Genomic DNA, 16,493 nt, shown 5'->3' on the forward strand with positions numbered 1-16,493 from the left:
TAAATGGTCAGTATCAGCTGACAGCTATCAAAACCTACTGTTATAAATTATATTATCTCTTTTTGTGTTTTTATATGACAGGAAAAAAAAAACCAACCAAGTCCTATTTCAGGATATAATTTCCAGCTCTGCAGGAAGTTTAAACAAGATTAAACCTATAAACAAAGAATAATAATACCACCAACTAAAATTAAGAAAACCAAACAGCCCGTATTTCATGAACCCATAGTTTTCCAGAGCATTGCTATTTTTATGTGAGGGATTCAAATTTTGATCTTTCCTGCAATTGTCTTTATTTTTAAATTTCAATACGATGCAAACAAAATAGGTCTTCTCTTTCTATGTTTTTATCTCCAAGATAAAGCCTAACCATGTATTTTGGTCAGCACTGGAGAAGAGGGGACTGTAGTGTGAAGCCCAGGGATAAAATGACCATTGGTGAAGAGTGCATGCTTTGACTGTGTTGAAAAAGTGGCAGCAGCAGTTGAAAAGTTATTTCTGAAAACATGTGAAGAATAGATTAAACTAATCTCACTTTTTTGTTTGTTTCTTTTCCCTCTTATGTGGACATTCTCCCTGCTTACTGGGAACCACCTCATTAAACTCACTTCTTGCGTGTCTTTGCACCCAAAGCCAGTTGCAATAATAAGAACTTGCATTTGTCCAATAAAACCCATGAACAGTGCTGAATATTTCTGCACGCCATCTACTGGCACAATTTACCAGAACTGTGATAGTTATCATAAAATAAAAAAAAAAAAAAATATGCCATGAAAGGCGTACTTGAGCAATTTCAACCTTGCATGGAGTTCAAGTGTTTGCAGCCAAGCTGAAGCCATTCTTACCTGCAGCAAGCTGAATTTTGCTGCATAGATTATCAATTTTTCTGTGCTAAAGCAACTAGCCATTGAGTGAACCAGCTGCAGCTTTCCTTCCAGACCCCTGCTCCTGCCTCTGCAAGGAGTTATTACCCCTGCCCCTGCACTCCTCTGTGATGCTCATCCATACACAGCCTCAGCCCCAACACGTCAGCAACCAACTTCATTTTCACTGGCACCTTCTCCCCACATTTCCAAAGGCCTTTACTGAGGCTTTGTGAACAAACTCAACCCCCTGCACAAACAAACCCCACATACACGGAATGACAAAGACTTTTTAAAGCCTTTTGAATAGTTATTTGATCTCTCTGAGCTATAAGGCTTCACAATAATTTCAGGCCCTTTCCTTAGCTTTTTAATGCTGCTAGCTCTCTCACTTGCATTAGCCAGTTTTTCATAAAGCCCCAGCTGTTCTAATCAAGATATCTGCAAGAGAAACTCAAATCTTGTTTTTAAAGTAGATTTCCAGCCTTTGCAGATAAAAAGTGTGAAAGCACTAGGGCCTCAGGCTCAAAAACAGGCAAACAAGCCCTAAATGTATTATTTAAAAAATAATCAAAGGCTTGGAAAGAATGACTCATTAGTTTTGAATTCTTCAGATAAGTAATACTTATTTTTTGAGCACTTCACCACTCAGATTCCCCTTTAGAGAAAAAAAAATGTTATAAAGACAGCTTTCAAATTGACCGATACCTTCAGCTCTTTATTCCCTGCTGCCCCTCCCAGCTGGCTTTCAGCTCATCAGCTGCTGAGGCTGCAGGTCCCAAACTCCTGGCTACAATGAGCTGAGACCTTCCAGCAGGTAGTCTCTCATCAGCCTGCTCTTAGATGGAACCACATGCCACAGGCCTTTGAAATAAATGCCTTTATTAAAATATGGGGAAAAATTTCCACAAATGCCTAATGTTGCTGTGCAGAACAGGAAGAAAATCTGTGTGGTGGGTAAGAGTGAAGGTGCATTGAGGCTCTGTGCATCAGGTTTTGTGGTATCCTACACAGATCTGTATTTTCTGTGCTCTCAGTTAATTAAAAGTACATTTACACCCAACAAAGCCTTATATGCTTCTGCCACAGTTTTAACTGATTATTTGCCCCTTGTCTTTGGCAGAAACACCTTCAGAGTAACACTACAATTTCTGGAGTGGATAATTAAATATCTTAGGAGGTAAATCACATGTCATTTTTCTTTATATTCCAATAGAGCACAATTTCTAATGAATGAATATAATGTTGATATTCAATATCAAGGAGAAGACTTACTAAAATAAACACATGGATATTTACACGTCCAAGCTGCAGACTCAAACCCCAGCAGATATGTATGCAAGATCTTTTCTTCATCAATCTATAGTGACACAGCTGAAAACAAGTATAAAATGTGTAGTTTTTCAAGGATATGTCAGACAGATTTTATATCTGTACCAGGTTAACATTTGGCTTAATTTACTACAAGAGCATCAAAATTCATGCAGATACCTGGAACATTTACTATAAAATCTGTTGTTTTTAACCTAGGATATACTGTAGAGATGAGGCAACGTTTTAAAAATCTTTCTACCTTAAAACATCAATGTAAGTAAATACGAAACTTTTAAAATTGCAGAACTTGGGTAAACACAACTTCTGTGTTCTGCATACTTTACCATAACTACCTCAAGCTTATTTCACCTCTTAACCCCTTCTCCAGTTCTGTACTGGCCCATCAGCCTGGCACATATGTCCCATGCACAAAGTGCTGGTGTTCCCTCCCTTCTGAGCTCCATCCCCTCACCCTGCACTTCTGCCTGCAATGTAGACTCTCCACTCTCCATCCTTGCCAGCCTCACATGCCTCACTTATCCCCAGCGGCTTATGTTTGCCTCTCTTGGCTGAAGCTACAGAGTAATGCGTGCAGAAGTGTCAGTGTTTTTAAAGCACGGTGTAAAAATGGTGCTTTATACTACAGATAGATTTGAGGATCCTTCCTCACTCCCTGCTCTATCTCATTCTTCCAATAGTCCCATTCAATTCTGTGGGCCAAATTTTGTCACTCCCTTTGTCATGTAGAGTAGGAGCTCAGCTTTTGAATAGTCTCACTGATTTAAATGAGACTTTTTCACACAATCAGCCATTAGTAAGAATGGAAAGAGAAGCTAACATTATATAGTAACATTTTTAATATATGTCTTCTGATGGAACAGAGCAACCTACTAATGATGAAACCTTTGCAAAAATGTAGCTCCCGTTGCTATATTTTTGACAAACTAGAAAAATCTCATTTCTTTGAATCATATTAATTTTAAATAATGTCATCCAAAGCATATCACAGTGATGCAATGAAAACTCAGAATATAGCAGACCTATGCATCTGCTTTTACATTACTGTATAGCAGAAATTGTACACTACCTAAAAGAGTAAATAAATAGTCTACAACTGTTTAACACCAATAATCCTTCCATTCACAAAACAAAGTATGACGAAGACAGAAATAAATATAGACATAGCTCACCAAATCCACATACAGGTGGAAATAAAATTTGGCTGTTTAAAAATGCATTTCTTTGTATTTTATATAACATTTTTAGGTAATCATACTTTAAAAAACATTAATTTTCAGAACACAGAATCTTCAAGCCACTAAGAATCCTAAAGAGTAAGAAAATAAAGGTAAGGCCTTGAAACATACAGGAATTTAACATTTTAAATGGTCATATATGTTGAATTAATACATTCTCTGTGTTTCAGACCAAGCCAAAGTTCTAAAATAAAAGAGCTCTTTTAAACAAGCTCCATGAAAGAACCGATCTGTTAAAAATAACATTGCAGGTGCCACAATATTATTGTGTATATATTGCTGCTGTATTTTTAATAGTCGCTCATTCCTTTGGAGAGCAACTTGTAAAAGAATTATTCATTCTCTCTGTGCATACATTTTGAGAATAATTCACTGTACTTTTCCAAATTATTTTCAAAGTGTACACACACAGGAAAGGATACAAAACTTTTCCCAGGCTACATTTGAAAGCTTGTCAGCACTCAGAGCTAAGGCCTTTAATCCCAGGCTTTAAATAATTTAGGTAACACTTGATTACTCCATTGCTGGAACATCAAGCTCCACAAAATCTGAGCAACACAATATTTGAGGGGAAAAGAGAGAATATTCAACTTAAGTAAAACACTTTCCTGCAAACAAATTGTGAACTGCAGCCTAATGTTTGCAATGCAAGCTGGTAAAACACCACTGAGGCTGCCCTCCAAATAAGACTTTATTCCAGTTTCCACTAACAAAACCCTTTAGGGAGGAGTTCTGTGGTGCACTAGTCACAGCTTACATACTGTGAAGTATGATATTAAGAAGGCTGAAGGAACAGCTTCTTCTTAGGTTTATAATATTTCATTATATACTCTAGCTAAAATGTCCACATCGACTTCAGACAAACAACCCCCCCAACCACGACACAGTGAACACACGATCTAGTCAGAAAAAAAAAGGAAGTTTTTACCTTTCTTGTGGACTAATTTTTTTCTTGAGAGAACAAATTCATTTTCTCAGGTAATCCACAGGGGATTCAATATTTGCTGTCTCTATGCATTTGCTAAATTAAAAAAAAATAGTACAAATGGCTTTGTTCTCTTAGGTACATCTGTACCTGTACCGTTAACAAAGTCTGAACTACTTCATTTTTTCATTTGTGTTCTCCATTTAAAAACAGCTCTAACCAACAAACAAAACTGCTCTGTAAAAAGTTGTTTGGATGATATTCAGGGGGGTAAGAGGGATGAACACTGTAGTGTGTGCTGTGTGACAATCTGTACACATTTCATTACATAAAAATACCAACTTATTTAAGAATAATTAAATATCCTAAAAAAAATCAGCAGGTAGCAAAGAATAAGAAACAAACAAACACCTCCCCCTGCAAATTAAAATATCACATATTAGGTCCTTAAGATTCCTTTTCACTGCTGCCTTTAAGTCCTTTTTTGCACAGAAGAATACAAAGTTTTTATCTTAAATCTATTAGTTCCTTTTCCCTCCAAAGCTTTTCCCGTCCTTTTCCCTCACCGTTTACCCCTGTGCAATGTACACTGCTAGAAAATCAGGACCAACGACAACAAGCCCATGACTGCCCTCAGCAGAGTCAATAAATGGCACATTTGACTCTCTCTCATACCATTTTGAACCAAGTCCTCACACAACTTCTGCCCTGACACCTCATCCATCAGCTCTTAAAGCACAAGAGCAGCACCCCACAAGCAAACCTCTTCTTTCCTACGCCATCTCCAGAGCTGAGGCCCAGATGAGAAACAGCCTTATCTTCCAGTATAGCAAGGATACACTTCTAAGATCAGACCTTGGCAATTTGACCTAAAACCATCCTTACTTGCAAAACAATGTCTCCATCATCTTCAGAGCAAGAAGGAAAGAGAGTGAGAGGGAAAACAGGGGTGGGGGTAGGGGAGGAAAGTCCAGTCCTCTCTGACCTGATTGGAAACTTTGTTGTGGTAAAAAGAAAAAAAAAATCTCTTTGGCCAGTTGAGAAACTGCCTATGGTTGCTCTTGCATTGGGAGGGTCTGTTCAGGGTTTCTCAATCTTCTTTTCTCTCTCTCCCCCCTCTCTTTCTCCCCTTCTCTTGTTTCAAAAGGGGCCTCTGGTCAGCGCTGATTAATAAGTGTTTTTTGTTGTGAAGTGTTGAATAATAGAAGATGGCCAGTGACCCAGGAAAGACTAAACCTTGTGCTACTTTATTGTGGCAAGCTGAGAAAGGGGCTTTAGGACAGAGACCCCAAGCACTGACCCGCACACATCCTGCGGATTCCCTATTCATTCTCACAGCCTTCCAGTCGCCCAGAGCTCCCATTGTTTGCCAAGCAACAATGGAGATTTTGCACAGAAAGTAAAGCTCTCTTCAGATTCCTCCCTGATGTTTTGCATTTGGGGAAACAACCATCTTTAACAGGTTTTCTTTCCCTAAACTGAATTTCACAAAAACTCCTAGGATTTGGTATTTTATTCTCATTGCTCAAGACTTCCTATTCAAACCTAAGAAAACAAACATTTTCTCTTAATAAATGGGGTTTTTTTGTTTGTTTTTAATTGCATAACACATTTTTCCTGGGGTACTGCTACCCTAGTGATTTAAGGGGAAAATAGAGGTTTCTTTTATTTCTTAGCATGTTACTATGGTCTAATGCACACTACATATCATATTATTTCTAAAAATAAATGCATTGAAGCAGTCGCTGTTTGACTGGGAGCCAACTGGAGAGTGCTGTTTCTTTCAAAAAAAAAAAAATTAAAGCAGAAGATTGAAATATCTTGGGTTTTTTCTGCCCTGATTAGGCAAGCATAGCTTTTATCTCCTCAAAGGTTGGCCCTTTCCCCACACTCCTAACAAAGAGTTCATTCGCAGCCACCAAGGAGGGCACATGCCATTCCATAGTCTTGCTCTGATTTACCTGTAGGGTCCAAACTACATTTCTCATTCCAGCCTAGGCATTTATTTGCTCTATAACCATGTGGATAAATAACTCTTGCATCTGTTGAGCCTCTGGATAGGTGCAGAGTTAGAGGGATCAAAGGCCTCAGGATCGCAGAGGTTTTTTAATTGCCTTCTCTGGCCTGTTATACATGAATTTCCATTCTTCTGAGGTATCCATTTACACATCGCCAAGTGGCTAGGTTAGGGTGTTTGGTTGTGCCTTGCATTTGCAGGTTTTGTGTCTTCTTGTAAATTTATTATGCATTAAAAAAAACAAGCAAACGTAAAAAACCCACCAAGAGGAGACGAATGTTGCAATCAATAGGACAAATTTCTGCTAAACTTCTAAGAATGGGATTTCTTCTCCCTCGGTTATTTGAATCTATAACCGACTGAACATTTTTATCAGGAACATTGCCTTCTCTCGGCGTTTACACCTGAATAGGGAGGTCTAGAAATCCACCCGTTGGAGGTGAGGAAGAAAAGACCAGTCTGTCAGAGAAACCTTTAACAACTGAAGAGGGAACAACAGTCTTTATTAAGGATATTGGGTAGCAGAATTACCTTGGCGGGGGCGGGAGGCGTTGTAAAACATCCATTTGCAAAAGGCTCTCAGGCTGAAACCCTTTCATCGGTGGCGAGGGGAGGGGGAGGCAGGGCGGGGGCTCGCAAACCCCCAGCTATCTCCATTTGTCAGCGCCACAGAGGAGGGGTCGTAAAGCCAGCGGTGCGGAGGGGTGGCTGCCCGGTGGTCCGGCAGCCCCGCGCAGCCGGCGGCCGCTGCCCGGAGCGGGACGCGGCTGCGAGCGCCGAGCGCGGCGGGCCCGGGGCGGCGCGGAGCAGGGGACCCCGGCCTTTCACTTTCCTACCCACCGCATCAGCCTCAGGAAGGGGGAAGTGGGGGGAGGAGAGGAGGGAGGGAAGGCAAGCGCCCTGCTGTATTGTTCCCCTGCCGAATTGATATGCTAATTCCCCTTGTGAGGGCATCACAAAGAACACCTTGCACTTCTGAAAGACTTTTGTGTCCTGGACGGAGAAGTTTATTATCAACTAATTAGCAACAACTTCTAGCAATGAGTTGGGTTACATTTTCATAAGCTTTGAACAAACATCCTGAGCTGCGTTGTGTCAGGATGATGGGCTTGCTAAGGAAAATAGAGTCCTAAATAAGGGAACGAGCTTTAATAATTAGCGCCTGCTATATACGGAGCCTCTGTCGACGTTAAGTCTTCCGCGGCTTTTGATTCACGTTGCTTCCAGGATTGCAAAGGACCATGACAGGCATTCTACAAAACAAAATCTTACTCAGGAATGACTAGCCATTTTCCTCCTCATATTAAGACGCTTTTCTTACAACCAAAGAGCATTTTAGACTACCTTGATAACGCACCGAGGATAATCAGTACAATTAAGAAGATCAGTGCAATTAAGCATATTCATATTAAACACTATTTTGATAGGCTTGTTGTAGTCAGTCTAGCACTTTGAACATAAAAATGGTCTGGGAAAATGAAAGGGCATATTTGAAATTACAAAAAGAAAACTTCTATAAATTTCACATGTTTTCTATTTGTTGTGGTGGTGTTTGTCGGGGGTTTTGACATTTCTTTTTTATTTGGTTTGGTTTCTAATTCTGTATTACTCTTCTTATAGCTTTTCCACAGAAGGAGGGCTGGGTCTCGGTACTAGGGTAGCTCAGTTCTCTTATTGCATTTCTGTATGTATGGAAACAAAATTATATGCTGTTTCTTGGTTGAAAGTGAAACTAGGAAAACCAAGAGGACATTACTTATATCACTGTAGCAAGCACTAGTTATTTTCTGCCTAGCTTTATGCAACCAAACTAGAGCAGAAACAATCTTCTGAATATAGGCACGTTCTATGGTTTACTGATTGACTGGAATTCTTATTGACTGGAAACAACGTACTTACAGCTTCACATTATGCTGTCGGGTTTTGGCGTTTGAGGTGTGTGATGTGGTGGGGGAGTGTCATATTGCAGTTCAAATCAGCACTAGGTTGATTTTGCAGTTTAAACATAGATTTCCAGTGTGGCTTCCTAAACCTGTCCTGGTCTTGAGGAGACCACTGAGACAGCTACAAGCCTTGGGCCCATATTGGGATGCAGAAAAAAGCAGATGGGCCCTGGCTGCTTTTGCATTTCACCTTATCCTCTCCTATTCAGTTCATTCAATGGGCAAACACACTCTCCATCACTCGGTCTCTTTCTGTCCCCTTCTCCAAGCAAATTCATTTGTTTAAAATCCTAAAAGGTGGTATAAAGTCTTATTGAAACCCAGCAACGTAAGGGGTGGGAGTGGATTAGATTCCTTCATTTCCTTTTGGTAATCCTAAATGCAGCTATCTCTGGTTCCGTAATCTCCTCTAGAGTCGGATTACCACCCATTTGAGCAAGTGCAGCTGGAATTAGGGGATGACAAGCATGCAAAGAAAGTGCCAAGAACTCCTGAGGTGACAGAGATACCGGTGTGGCTCTGGCCACCCCGCAGCACCCTGGTGTCCCCCAGCACAGGCTGGGCGGTGGCGTGAGGTGATGGGGGCGGCCCTGGGCAGGGCAGTGCCCACCGGCCCCCGGCGCAGACCGGCCTTTCTTCTCGCGGCGGCTCCGCAGCGCAAGGGCCACCGCTGGGTCGCTTCGGTGCTTCATTTGCCTCGTGACAGGCTTCTGCCAGCCCTGCGGCTTTCTGACGAGCCACAGAGCCACATTGCCGTACACAAATATGTAGTTATATATATATATATATATATATATATATATATATACACACATGCATATACATGAATGGATGTTCCTGCATCCACTAGAAGAAAGAATAAACATAAAATAGGCAATGAAATGCGGAGTGAGTACAACCTTGTTTATGCTTATCTCTGTCCACCTGGAAAAAGTAACCCTGCATGAAAACACACGCTTGTGTGTGCGGTCATTTTTTGAAGCAATCTCTCATATTTGATTAAAATGGAATATGCCACCGTGTATATCTAAGATTAAAGCTTTATTTTTAGAGGCCTATAATCCTTTCAAGGAGGTTTTGTTGATATAAGACTTCATTGGAAAGTAATTGTGGATTGTATAGATCTGACCTTTACAGAAAGCAGGGTGTGGGTCTGTACAGATGAGAAATACTGTGCATCAATTTCTTGTGATGTCCCTGCAGACCAACTAAGTATATATACAAGTTCAAGAATTTATTTAAAAGGTTACAATTAGTGGTTCAGTAGTCAAAGTTGGGGACGTGGTATTTTTATACTAACTGAAATACACTATTTAAATATACTTTTAAAATAAATAAGTAAAAAAGCATAAGGCCAGGCCTTCTACACAAATTGGAGGCAGCTAAATGCTCTTTTGTGCCTGCAGCTCTAAGGAGGCTGTGATGCATGTGAAGGAAAGTGACTGACTTAACTCATTGGGATTCAGGGAACGGCCTGCCCTCTTTTGAAAAAAAAAAAAAAAGAAAAAAAAAGCAAGAAGAAGAAGAAGAAAAGTAAGTGTGTATGTGTGTGTGGGTGCGTATTCGTGTTCGTGTATGTGTGTGTGTGACAGAGAGAGAGAGGAAGAGAGAGAGAAGAGGGGGAGATTCAGAGTCCTGCTTTCCTGAGCTGAGAGCTGCTGGTTCCCAGGCAGAAAGTATTAGGAGAAACACGGCTTCTCGTGTCTTTGCTGCATTTACACAATGAAATCACTTCTATTTTTATTCCTGCTAACCGGCCGGTTTTGCTTGAATCCACTCCGAGCCATGGACGACGGGAACAAAAAAAAAAAAGTACTTAAAAACAACTAGACAAAAAAAAAAAAAAAAAAAAAAAGAGGGAAAGAAAACCCTAACAAACCCAACCACGCTGGGATGAGGATTACTCACTTTAGCACTGCCTGTAAGTACAAAGTCTCTTGCTGCATTTCAGGGCGATAATGACAGGCTGTTGTTTAGGTAGGGGTTGCTCGGGTTTGTTTTGATTCTTTGTTTTCTCCCTCTTTTTTTCTTTTTTTCCTTAAATATGTCATCTCCTCTTTTTCTATGTCTTCTGCCGGTTTGCTAAAATAAGAAAATAAAAGCGGGAGAGGGAGAGAGGAGGGCGGCTGAACAGAGCGCGGTGCGGCAGCAGGGCAGCAGCCGGTGGTGCGGGGCTCCGCGGGCGCGGAGGAACGCCAGGTGCCGGCAGTGAGAAGGACAGAGCGCTGTTTTCAACATCACTCTGTGGGCTTCAATGAATTGATTTTTTTTATTTTTATTTTGGCCCGGGAATATGCGTGCCTGTGTGTGTACATACACATCCCCAGGCAGCGTGGTCTGCCTGGGTCTCTGTAATGCGACTTGAGTCCGCCCAGCTCGAAGGAATGCGGTGGTCAAAACAGCTTTCCAGCTGTTTTGTTTTTTGGGATTCCAACCCGCCTCCCCCCACCCCCACCCCCGCCCCCACCACAGACACACTCCCCAAGTGTACATGTGATGGTGCTACTTTTCCGTGGTAGGATTTGCTTAAAATAAACTAAGACCAAAACTGTCTCTCTCTCGCCTAGCCTAGTCGCTTTTCTCCCCCTCCTTTTCCTCCTTTTTTTCTTTATTTCTTTGAGAGCGCTCCTGGGAAAGCGGATCGGATAGAGGGGAAGGCTTTTGAAATCGTGGGGGAAAATGTAAGAGAATTCAGAGGGTCCGGGCTTTCTTTGTGTGGTGCTGAAGCCGCGGAGCTGCTTTGTGCTTTGGAAGGAGAAAATGGCGAGTCCTATTGTGTTTAGGCCATTTTCTTCCGGTACAAGGGTTTCCCCCCAAATCCTAAATACTTCAGGGCTCTTTTGAAAGAAATCTCCCAGCCTACGAAGTGTGAATGGCCTCAGCTCTGCCTTTTCCCCAGCCGGTAGCACACACATCACATTCTAGAGAGCCCATACATTTCTCCTTGCAGGGCTAGTGCACAATTTCTAAGGCTGCTGCATTCAGAGCCTCTTGCAGTGTAGGGGCTATTTCAGCTGCTCTTCGCCTGAGTTATTCAACTTGGGGGAGCAGGTTATGAGAGAAAAGGGAGGACTGAAGAAATAATATTTCGAGACCTGTCCTTGCTTTTAAATGCTAAGGAACAGCGTTAGCGAATTGTGTGTGTGTGTGTGTGTGTGTGTGTGTGTGCGTGCGTGCGTGTGTGTGCGTGTGTGTGTGATCTGAGAAAAGACTTCTCAACGGCGACGCCTGACTTTTACACTAAATTATTTAAAGTTTATGTATATATACATGTATGTGTAGGTGAGACAGTGTGTATGTCTGCGCATGCATATAGCTGGGTAGCAAGATCTTTCTTTTAGGACCAGAAAGAGGCCATATATATGTGCAAAGTGATACTTTAGAGGATATTTAACCACTGTGTGCAAGTTATTCCTGCTGCAACTTCTAATGAAAAAAAAAAAATTGCAATGTTGTCAGTTCTTTTCAGGCCATCCCGTAGATAGGTACCGGTTACTAAAAACCACATCTGAATTTGCACGTTAATCCATTTAAGGAAACAAATGAGAACCCGAGGTTTAAAGACTGTTGTCCAATATTAACCACTTTATATTAGAATGTGGGTTTGCCCAGGCGTCAGTGATTAAAAGCTCTTTGAAAAAGGAGAGCTAACAAATAAAAAAAAATTTGTATCAATAATAATAACAATAATAACAACAACAACAAAAAATCAGAGGTGTTGATGGGAGTGCGGCGGAGGGGTGGCAGGCTCCGGCCCCGCGGCGGCGGCGGGCCGCGCTGCGCGGAGGGGCGCGCAGGGCCCTCGGCGCGGCCGCCGGAGCAGCGCCCGCTGCCGCCGGCGGGTCAGGACCATGGACAGGGACCGGGCGAGGATGGAGCCGGCTGGTGTCACCCCGGGAAAGGGGAGTGCGCGGGGCTGTCGGCCCCCACGGAACGCCGGGGCCTCGAGCAGCTCTGTCTTTCTTGTTATCCCTCTCGTGTGCTTGCTCAAGATTCTAGGCAAAATACTTGAGAAATTACATTTATAATTCTCCTGCAGGAAAGCAAGCTCTGTTAAAATGCCACGCCAGTGATTTCTCTTCTTACTGCTCGCAAAAGAAGTAAAAGGATCTCTCTATTCTGCATACGATTGCTTTTTCCCTTCAACTCCGAGCCAAAAATAAATCTACTGCTCGGATCGGCTGAATGACAGTGGTGTAAATTAAATTGATTTTATCAGTGACCGAGTTCCACAATTGGAAAAATTAAATGCCACTTTGACAGACAAGGATAATATGGAACTGATCTATAAAACAGCTCCTTTGAACAACAACAACATCAACCCAACAGGAGCCTAGATACTGGCGATTCCTTCTTCTTCATCCTGCTCCGTTATGTCACATCGTCTAGTTTGCCTTTCTGCAGTACCAAAATGATTGAAACCATTGTTTGATGCAAAGGGAGTAGTGATGATGAGTCATGGACTTTATGCCACAGCAAAAGCAACAGACGTGGTTCTCAGGCAAATTTCTTTTTTTTTTCTTCTAATTGGATTCCCCTTTCAGATGTACTTTGCGGCACTTCCAACCCACCCTACAGTTCCAGCAAACTCGGGGCTGAGCCACGGGAACGACGAGCCGCTCAGCCTCCACCTAAGAACTGCAGAAACGCACCCTCCAAGTCCTTTAGCCAGGAGAACCCTACTCCAGCGCCTGCCGCCGGCCCTGCAGGGCGAGCGGATGCCTTGAGCCACCTCAGAGCTCCCTGCGTGCCCGGCCCGGCCCGGCCGAGCTCTGCCGGGCTCGCTGCCCGCCCGCCGGGGCCTGCCTGCCGCAGAGGCACGGCGCAGCTCCGGGACGGGGCGAGGGCTGTCCCCGCACGGCCAGCGAGCCGCTCCGCCCGGCCGCCGCTGCCCCGCCGGGACGGGCACGGCGGGAACAAAGCGGCGGGCACGGCGCGGCCCGGCCCGGCCCGGCTCCGGGCTGCTGCGGGCGGGTGGCTGGGGCGGCGCGGGGCCGGGGGCGCGGCGGTGCCGCAGTGAGGGGGGGTCGGATGCCGTGCGGGGAGGGTGGCCTCTGGGTGAGCCGGGGATCAGGCTCCTCTTCCTCGCTATGACTGTACAGATTCATGTGACATTGAGGTTGGGGAGGTGGGGGAGGGCGGGGAGTGGAGGGAGAGGACCCGGAGGGAAGGGGGAGGGTTGAACTTTCTGCCGGGCTCGGCTTTTCACACCTTCCCCGATGATGCGTGAGGACGTTTTGGGAGAGAGCGGCTCGGTGGGGTCCCCTCCGACCAGGTCCCCCTCGACCTTGCAGGAACCCGGCCGGGCGGCGAGGGTCTGGGATTGTGCCGGGTTTCAAGGACACGGGAGATGATCAGGACTTTGGGAGCCAACATCTGCCTGGCTGGTGACGTCAGCAACCCCGTGTAATCCTCTTGTACTGAAGGCAGATGCCTTATTTGTTTGGCTGGAGAGGCATTAATCCCTAATTCTGGAGCAGCAAGCGAGGGGGAGAGACCGGACCGCTTCCTATCCCCCGAAAGCAGCTAGAGGGTCTCTCCTCTCCTGCACTCCCAGGCTCCGACTGGGTGGAGGAGCCGCCAGCCCTCGGCAGGTTTGACCATTTCCTTTTTGATTGTGATTTTCTTTCTTGGTATTTGGAGGGGGTTCCTATTTCTTATTTTTATTTGGATGCTTGGATTTCTCCCTATGATTCTTTGCTCTAGTACGGTCCTCAAGACGAAAAAGAAGGGGGAACTGCTGTTCCCCACCCCCTTCACAGCTCCTTAATTTTATTATTTTCTTTTCTTCTTTTTTTTTTTTTTTTAATTTTTTAAATTTTTTTTAAGCTTTCCCCTGTCCTTGCTTTCCGGGCATTTTTGCAGCGGTGGGCAGGGAGGTTGCTCTCTGCGGTTCCCGCGGCTGGCCCGTTCCCACCGCGCCGCAGGGACCCAGATGCCCGCTCACCCTAGCGCTGCGGTGATGGGCGTTCCGCCTTGTCCCTCCTCGGCCGCGGATCAAGCAGCCCACAGGCTCGGGTCTGGCCGACCCCAGCTTCGCGTCAGTGCGTGTGGCCCCCCTTCCATTCGCTTCCTCCCCTTCCCCTTTCCCTCCCCGCCCTTCTCCTGCTCTGACTCCCCCCTCTCTCCCTTTTGTCATTGGCAACCGCGCGGCGTGCGGGCTCCCGGCGCCCTTCCCTCCCCGCCTGCCTTTCCTTTCCTCCCCGCCTGCATTCTAACGCTCTTGCTTTGTCTATTTTCCAGGCGGCCGCACGCAGGAGCTACGGTGCCGAGGGGGGCCGAAGCCGCTTTCCCAGTTTGCCCCTGGATGCCCCGGCAAGCTACGGGAAAAGTCTTTGGGAAGCTCAGCTCGCCGCAGGATCCCGACCGTCACCGCTGCAAGCGCAGCACATCCCGCTTCGCCTCCTCTCTCTCTCCCGGGCCCTGGCGCCGAGGAAGCAGTCGAGGTCAGCTGCCCGGTTCCTGGGGTCCGGCCGTGCTCGAGCTCGCAGGGTGATGCAGGGTGCCCGGCCGCTCCGCTCCTCCCCGGCGCGCCGTCGGCACCGAAAAGGAATGGTCCCGATCCTGGGCCGTGAAAGATGGCAAAAAGCGTAATAACAATAATAATAATAAAAGCTTAGGCTAATTTTATTATTTTTTAAAATTATTATAATGACTTCACCCGCCAGTTTTCTCACTCGCCAGTTCAGTGTAAGCAAGCCAGATGGGCTGCACAGACCCTCCCGGGAAAGGGGCAGGTGCGAGTGAGTTAAATTTTTTTCTGCTTTACAAAGAAAGATGACACGTCCTGCCCTTTCACTTTTCATCGCCGAAAGATCCCCTCTTCTTCACCTCCCCCCCCCCGCCCTCCCCCTGGCCGAGGGGAGCGGGGATGCTCGGGGGGTGCGGGCTCCCCCCGCCCGTGCTCCAGGGGAGCCGCAGAACCAGGCGGACCGAGACAGCCGGAAAGACACGGTCATTCCTCTCAGCCAGGGATGCCAAATGACAGACGTCGAAGCAGGGAGAGTCAACTCCTGTGTTTAAAATCACGCGAAGACGCTGGTGAAATTAAAGCAGTCGTCTGGAATTGTGCAATAGGCACGCGCTAATATTATCTTTTTTTTTTAATCGATTAAATACATAATTAACAGTTTTCTGAGCACTGCAAACAACAGACTGGCTAGTTAGAAAACTCGAGCATGACTTATATGCAGTCCGGGCCAGAATGGGACTAGGGCGGAGGGAAATTACCGGGTTTGTTTTTTTTTTTCGGGGATCAGTTGCTGTTCTGCTGAGAGAGAGAGAGAGAGAGAGAGAGAGAGAGAGCGAGACAGAGCGCTCTAAGGCTCTGACTCTCCGTGTTCACAGCGGACCTTGATTTAATGTCATACAATTAAGGCACGCGGTGAATGCCAAGAGCGGATCCTCAAAGCTTCATGAAAGATCTCGCTAGAGCATACCACAACAATAACATTAATAACAAAAATAATTGCAATGAGCTTTAAAAAAAAAAAAAAAGGAAAGAAAGAAAGAAAGAAAATGAGAGACAAAGCAATAAAGAGCTCGACAACCTATACTCACCTACGGAAACCGAGACTAACTAGGACTGGTGGACTGATTGGCTCAGCCCAGTGGAAAGGAGATGCCGCTGCCACGGGACGGGCGCCCGCGGGGGCAGCTGTCAGCAGAAGGTAACGGGGCCGTGGGGGGCTACTGGAGCGGTGCGGTAGCCGCGGTGTTTTTTCAAAGTAGTGGTGACTCGACCTCTCGCTTTCTTGGGCTGAACAATGTAAAGTCGATTAATGGGAAATAAATACATTTTCTAATATTATCATCGCGAGGATTGTTCTTTGCGCATCGCTCAGCCGGTAGCTAGGAGTGCCCGCTCGGTAGTGGCTCCTCCTCTTGCGGGGCTCCTCTGGAAGCCTTGGGGCAGCGGCGCGGTGCGCGGGGGCAGCGGAGCAGCGTCTGTGCCGGCGAGGCAGAGCCATGTGCAGAGTTGGTGCACGGGGCGGGGGGTGCCCGAGGGGCCGCGGGGGCACTGCAGCAGAGCCATGTGCGGAGGAGCAGCTTGGATGAGCGAAGAGGAATGTGCGGAGGTTGCGACGGAGAGGCGGGAGGAGGGAGCAGCGTATGGGCACGGTGTGGGGAGAGCGGCGCAGAGCGGTGCCGGCGGGCTGCGGCGGAGCGGCGTGC

General features: G+C 45.7%; 1 protein-coding gene and 1 long non-coding RNA gene across 6 annotated transcripts in view; one reads left to right on the forward strand and one right to left on the reverse strand.

Moving 5' to 3' along the window:
- Nucleotides 1–9,059, reverse strand: part of LOC146768402 (uncharacterized) — a 212,943-nt gene extending 203,884 nt beyond the window's left edge. For 3 of the 4 annotated variants that reach the window (XR_014952919.1, XR_014952918.1, XR_014952920.1), the window contains exon 1: nucleotides 5,244–9,059. This is a non-coding gene — a long non-coding RNA (uncharacterized LOC146768402). The remainder of the gene's footprint in view (nucleotides 1–5,243) is intronic. The other variant, XR_014952917.1, reaches the window with a different exon arrangement.
- Nucleotides 9,060–9,162: 103 nt separating this feature from the next.
- LOC146768403 (uncharacterized) lies at nucleotides 9,163–16,128 on the forward strand. Of its 2 annotated transcripts, none has more exons than XR_014952916.1 (2): nucleotides 9,163–10,239; nucleotides 12,358–13,137. XR_014952916.1 is itself a non-coding variant. In XM_085572138.1 (2 exons), the coding sequence occupies exons 1-2, from the start codon at nucleotides 10,212–10,214 to the stop codon at nucleotides 14,891–14,893; spliced, it is 360 nt and encodes a 119-aa protein (XP_085428264.1). In that variant the 5' UTR covers nucleotides 9,602–10,211; the 3' UTR covers nucleotides 14,894–16,128. The 2 variants fall into 2 exon arrangements, 1 of the variants encoding a protein (XP_085428264.1); XM_085572138.1 differs by lacking the exon at nucleotides 12,358–13,137 and adding an exon at nucleotides 14,562–16,128 and having other exon boundaries at nucleotides 9,602–10,239.
- Nucleotides 16,129–16,493: the final 365 nt, after the last annotated feature.

This window comes from Lonchura striata, chromosome 2 (assembly GCF_050655825.1).
Source record: "Lonchura striata isolate lonStrDom1 chromosome 2, ASM5065582v1, whole genome shotgun sequence".
NCBI lineage: Eukaryota > Metazoa > Chordata > Aves > Passeriformes > Estrildidae > Lonchura > Lonchura striata.